The sequence below is a fragment of the Charadrius vociferus genome, unplaced genomic scaffold (assembly GCF_000708025.1).
Source record: "Charadrius vociferus isolate BGI_N301 unplaced genomic scaffold, ASM70802v2 scaffold34, whole genome shotgun sequence".
NCBI lineage: Eukaryota > Metazoa > Chordata > Aves > Charadriiformes > Charadriidae > Charadrius > Charadrius vociferus.
The window spans coordinates 440,317-446,316 of record NW_009647989.1 but is presented as its reverse complement, the minus strand read 5'-3'; the positions used below and the strand labels follow the sequence as shown (position 1 = coordinate 446,316).

The following is a 6,000-nucleotide window of genomic DNA, read 5'->3' as shown; positions in this document are numbered from 1 at the left end:
GGTGGGGAGTAGAAAGGTTGGGGCCGCGGCGGGTCTGGGAGGTGTTAGACCTCGTTTTCCGGATGGGCCTCGTGTCCTACCGCTTCTGCCTGGGCAAAACCGGGAGTTCCCCTTTCCTGGGTGCTTATTCGCTGCCGGAGCGAGGCAGGAGCAGCTCCCCGGGCAGGCAGCTGCTGGGCTGCGCAGGGAGAAGAGAGAAACGCCGGCGTGGTGGTCTCCAGACACGGATGGGGATCTCTTTTCTCTTGCAGTTCCTGACGGAGCTTACCAGACTCTTTCAAAAGTGCAGAACTTCGGGGAGTGTTTTCATAACGCTGAAGAAATGTAAGTTTTAAGTCTGCTGCTGGATTAAAGAGGTGTTTGTCAAAATCAAACTTACAGTGGTGTTGGCGTGTATTTTAAAAGATGCAGTTGTAATTCAGAGTATCTGAAAACAAGAGTAGTTGTATGGACAAATCATCTTAGCTGCAGTACTAATAACCTTGAAGTAAGACTGTATTTCAAACTGCAGGAAATACTAGGACTTTATTAATAATTTGAGATCCGTAGATTTCTGTAAAAAGAGGATTATAGTGTTGCTTTTGTGTGTTTCTCTGGTTTCTGGCTAGCTGGCACTACTTGAGAAGTCAAGTGTCCTGGGCTGCAGTTCGACATGCATTTAAAACATAGAGCTGCTGAAGCGGGTGGTTCATACGGCATGTCAGGGGAAGGATTTATATTTTTTCCTGGCAGATGTAGTTTATGGAACAGATCCATCAGGGGTTACAGAGGAAGCGGTCTGTCAACAATTTGGCAGCAGTGACAGTTCAGATGGCCTTAAATTCCAAGATGTTTTGCAGATCTTCTCATAAGCTATTTTCAATGTCCCATCATTTAATAGGGGGCATCCAATGATTTTAGTGAAATATGAATAAACATTTTCTGTCTTTCAATACAGATGATGGCCGAACAAAACCAGTCCCACGCAAAGGCCATGTAGAAAGTTTTGAACCAGCAGACAATAAGTGTCTTCTAAGAGCAACTGATGGAAAGAAGAAAATTAGCACAGTGGTAAGTGACAGCTTTGGGTTAGAAACATTAGTGGCCCTACTTTTCTTTTATTTCATGCCCCATGTTTTAAGTTAAATTTGTCCTTGCATGAATTCCATGAGAACTACTCTCTTTATTCCAGAGAAACCATATGGTAGCTAAATACACAGCTGAAGTTGGGATGCTGAAGTGTTATTCTTACCTGAAGTCTTAATGCTTACACTCAGCGTTACAGATGGGACAGTAGTTTATAGTTTTGCTCTGTATGCTGGATTTTGCTTCAGAATGGTATTGCAGGACAGCAGAAAGGGACCCTGCCTGTGTTCAGCAAGCTTGGCTGTTTTGAGTCAGGTCGAATTATTTGGAGGGGAGGGGGAAACTGCTTCTATAGACATGGGCGGAAGGACACAGGGCAGATACGGAACCTGCAGTATGAGGACAAACGGTGTGGCTCCAAGGAGAAGAAGGTTCCTGTACACCTACATTCAAGCCTCAGGTGACAAAGAGGTAGTTTCTTATGGACCTCGATGGAATTACCGAAGGTTCTTACAACCCAGGAAAGAACAGTATGTTCCCAGCCTGTGAAACAGTAAGAAAGGGATCATTGTTTCCTGGCAAGAATGTGTGCGCGTGGGTATACTCTTCTAAGCCTTAATCTTGCTTAGCATACCTATTTTTTTCTCATTTACAGAGCTATTTGTGTTTCAGGAAACATTAATTAGAAGTTGAAAAGCTGATGTGTTTACTTTTGTTGTCGTTTAGCCCTGGCCAGGAGCTAGGACCATGCAGCTGCTTGCTCACTCCCCCCAGTTTGGATGGGGGAGAGAACTGGCTGAGTAGGAGTGAGGAAGAAACTTGTGGGTTGAGATAAAGACAGTTTAATAGCTAGAGCAAAAGCCTCGCACACAAACAAAGCGAAACAAGGAATTCATTCACTGCTTCCCATTGTCAGGCAGGTGTTCAGCCATCTCCAGGAGAGCAGGACTCCATCATGCGTAATTGTTACTGGGGAAGACAAACACCATCACTCTGAATGTCCCTCCACTTCCTCTTCTTCCCCCAGCTTTATATACTAAGTGTGATGTCACATGGTATGGAATAGCCCTCGGTCAGTTGGGGTCAGCTGTCCTGGCTGTGTCCCCTCCCAGCTTCTTGTGCCCCCTGAGCCTGCTCATGGGCAGGGCGCTGCGAGGAGCAGAAAAGGCCTTGAGAGCTTAGTGACAACCAAAATCACCAGCACGCTATCAAAAGTATTTCTCATCCCAAATCCAAAACGTAGCACTGCACCAGCTGCTAATAAAAAGTTAACTCCATCCCAGCTGAAACCGTGACAGCTTTGAATGAGAGACCAGGAAAGGCTTTAGCTGACTTCAGCTCTCCTCTGCAATGTAACCCAAGGAAAAATGTTATTTTGAGAAATAGTTGAGAGAATATGGGCTGCAGCATATTTTTATGGCCGTATGGGTAAATAAAACCTTCCTTAGAATGTTTCTTCACATTCTTCCCATTTGAAAACAGGAATTTGGGATGGATGGCCTCCAGAGATTTTGCTAATCGAGTAGGGAGTGAGTTCAGTTTTCTAAACCAGTGAAGCCCTATGACATGTCAGTACAGCCTCCCTACCGCTCAGTGTGATGAGTTGATCCGCTGCTGCTGAAAAGACTAGATGGTCACTGGTGGGTAAACACGTACTGATACTTGGTTTGTAACAGAAGCCAGTGTTTTCTTGGTTAACCTCCAGTATTACTTTTGTAGGTGAGCTCAAAGGAAGTAAATAAATTCCAGATGGTAAGTTTTGTATGCCTTTTATTTTCTGTAGATATCGGGGAATGGTCAGTAGGAAGCACTGGGCAGCTGTGAACGGGTTGACGCAGTGCAGAACTGCCATACAGACTAACCTTAGACTACCCACCCAGCTGCATTTGTTTAAAAAAAAATAAATCACATTATATTTTATTTAACTTTCTGCATTGGTTTAGAAACAAGTTTCCCAGTGTAGGGTGTAAGAGCATGATTCTCTGAGAAAATGCAGATTAGCAATATGTAAAATGTATTGTCACTTATGTATTTGTTCTTTTAATGGCTCCAATTGTTGTTTCAGGCATATTCAAATTTGCTGAGAGCTAACATGGATGGCTTGAAGAAAAAAGACAAGAAAAGCAAAAACAAGAAGAGTAAAGCAACACAGTGATGGAACGCTCTCCTACCATCACTATAAGAGACTTGACCCTTGCTCAAAGCAAAGTCCATTTCTTTTTGAGTTACCACTTGTCTTTGGCTTTCTTTCCAGCAGGATACTGGGATGTGATCAGTACTTTTGTTTAAACTGAGAGCAGAAGGTGCTTTCTGTGGATTGTTGTATGGCAGGAGTATTTACAGGGTTATACTGAAATAGCTTTACACTCAGCTGCCAACTAGTTTTGTACTTATACTGCTGTTTGTTTTGTATTATACAAGTGGGCAATCTAAAAACCTGTTCGGGGGTTAACACGGGGTGAAGAGAAATGCACTGTGCCAGGAGCAACGCGAGATTGGAGCAGGAGTCTCAGTGACAGATGCCCAGTTTTATAGATAAGCCTCAGTAGTACTAGGGAAGGTGGGTGCCAACATATTATCAGGAACAGCAGCTTTCCTGTGTCTGTCTTATTTTGAGGGACACGTCTACATGATGCAGTACAGATACCCCTAAGGCCTGAGCTCTTGCACAGCCAGGCAGCTGTGCCTTTGCTCCATGCTGATCCAGCTGTGCTGACCCTGGCTCAGGGCGGGGGGAGGGTAGGCCTCTGCATCACGTTCCCTTCAGATACGGCTTAAGAATGCTCATGTCATCCAGACTTGTTTTTTTTTAAAGCTTCACCCTTTAGTAGATTCAGGGATCTGAATTTCCTCATACTTCACATCTTAAAGTAGCTCCTTCATATGAGCAGATGTAAAAAGTGAATACTTAATTGTTCCTATTAAACATAATGAGAAATGGATTTGGTTGTAATGACTGATGTGACTTGTCTTTGTGAATGGCTACAAATGGTATGGTCATCTGTGGCCTTTAGGACTGACTCCCCCGATGCTCCTTTGTGTGTTGCTGTTAAAACTTCCGCAGTTCTCAGAAGTTCTTGGGTTTGTCTTTAAACTTACCTCTTTATATATTTTAACTTTGCCCTCCTCTTTAGGAGGAAAAGGGCAGAAAAAGTAACGAGGTGTTTCTTAATGCAGTAAGCCTGCAGTGCTAAAGGCAATCATCATTTGAATTAGAGAAAAGGATGGGAGTAAGCCTTTTAAACAGAAGGTACCCAGGTGGGGAGGGAGTATAAACACCAGTATATTTCCAGAAATCCCTACCTTTTCTGCATATTCACTCCAGTATTATAAGCAATTTGATGTGAAATATGATGCATGGTTAACTATGGCTGCTGTAACTCATCTTCAGACTTAGCTTCATTTTTCCCGATGGGGTTGTGTCAAGAGTTCAGCTTCAAGAAGATAATTATGAAATACCCGTCATTATTATGGCTTTAACTTCAAACTCATCTGACAACCCCAGTGGAGAAAACTAATTCAGAACTTTGATTATGCCTCTAGCACATGCAGGTTACTGTCTCTCTTAAAAGCCTTAGGTTTAGGTCTGAAACAAGTTTTTCTTGTATCAGGTCTTATTTCATCTCCCAGGAAGCTGCTGCTTGATTTTAATGCAAAAGTACAGGCAGGACAAACATAGGCAGCCAGGCTTGCAACAACTCTCTCAGCTTGAAGTCTACCATCTTTTATAGAGAAATTAAACCAGTATGTTTAAAAAAAAAAAACCAAACACAAAAAGCTTGTAATACATATTTCAAGAAGGCTCAGTAGCCAAACCTTTTATTACATAAAAATCCTTCTTCAAAAAAGTTTAAAACAGTTTGTTACAGCTGAAGATAATTCATCCTCTCGAATTCTTGAACTTAAGTTTCTCATTTCAGTCCTACTGTTGCATATTGACATAAAAGGCATTCTGAAACTGTCTTTTAAAAGAAAAAACAGTTTTACACCTACACAGCTGACGCCCCCTTATGCCACAAAGAGGTTAAGAATTACATGATAATACACATCTCTGGCTGGAGGCAGACTTGCTCTTTAAGTGCCTATAAAACATTTATTTCCACTTTTTGACATAAATTTACAGTTGTATTGTACACATGAAATTCAGTCTGGACACATAAAGAGGCATTAGTTGCCTGTCTTGCATTATTACAGCTTTTTGACATTCCTTTGACAAAACACTGTTGTCTGTTAGTAAAAGCATCCCATAAAAGATGCTTTAAGTACTAAAACAAAACCTTGTATTCATCTCGGTAACTGTACAGGATAAGCGCAGGAACCCTGCAGAGGGAAGGAAAAGAGAGGATTATTAAAAACTTTGAAACTGCAGGTTAAAAGCTAGAAAGCCTGTGGCAAATCTTAGCAATAAGCTAACAACAAAGATTCAGTAGAACAGCAGTATGTTTTAGTTCCTTTGGCTGCAGCTGCACTTTCCCCCTTTGTTCTCTTTCCATTTATCTACCCTGTGTAGTTTTCATTCGGTGATCTTGAAGGCTTATGGCTAAGTGTTTTGTGTGCAGGCATCAAATGGGAAAGGAAGACTTTGTCAGGGACTGCATTCCATTCACAACCAACACTGTATGGGATATTGTTCATATGTAGTAATTGGGTTCTCTTGCTCACAGCCTTGCAAGCCCCAGGAAGAAAAAAAGTTTCACTTGATAATTAGTTGCCTCAGTAAACATTAGCAAACCTGAAGCAATTCTGGTGCATGTTTAAGGAAAAGGAATCAAAGTCAATTTTTTGTCTCATTTTAAGGTTAAGTAGTACCTTCAAGCCGAACATAGGTTTAAGAAAATGTATTCTAAACAAAGCCCACAATAGGACATAAATGCCCAGGTCTCACTTAACTGTACCAGTACATGCAAGAGTGGACAACTGGAGGCTTAAAACTAA

At 41.9% G+C, this 6,000-nt stretch overlaps 2 protein-coding genes across 2 annotated transcripts in view; one reads left to right on the top strand and one right to left on the bottom strand.

The window, feature by feature from the left end:
* The first annotated feature begins 227 nt into the window (after window positions 1-227).
* SRP14 (signal recognition particle 14kDa (homologous Alu RNA binding protein)) lies at window positions 228-4,005 on the top strand. Its single transcript, XM_009883498.1, has 4 exons — window positions 228-324; window positions 938-1,050; window positions 2,785-2,817; window positions 3,131-4,005. The coding sequence occupies exons 1-4, from the start codon at window positions 228-230 to the stop codon at window positions 3,218-3,220; spliced, it is 333 nt and encodes a 110-aa protein (XP_009881800.1). The 3' UTR covers window positions 3,221-4,005.
* Window positions 4,006-5,251: 1,246 nt separating this feature from the next.
* EIF2AK4 (eukaryotic translation initiation factor 2 alpha kinase 4) overlaps window positions 5,252-6,000 on the bottom strand; it is a 40,299-nt gene continuing 39,550 nt past the window's right edge. Inside the window, exon 39 of the mRNA XM_009883497.1 lies at window positions 5,252-5,385. Within this exon, the coding sequence (XP_009881799.1) occupies window positions 5,331-5,385 (55 nt within the window). The 3' untranslated portion in view covers window positions 5,252-5,330. The remainder of the gene's footprint in view (window positions 5,386-6,000) is intronic.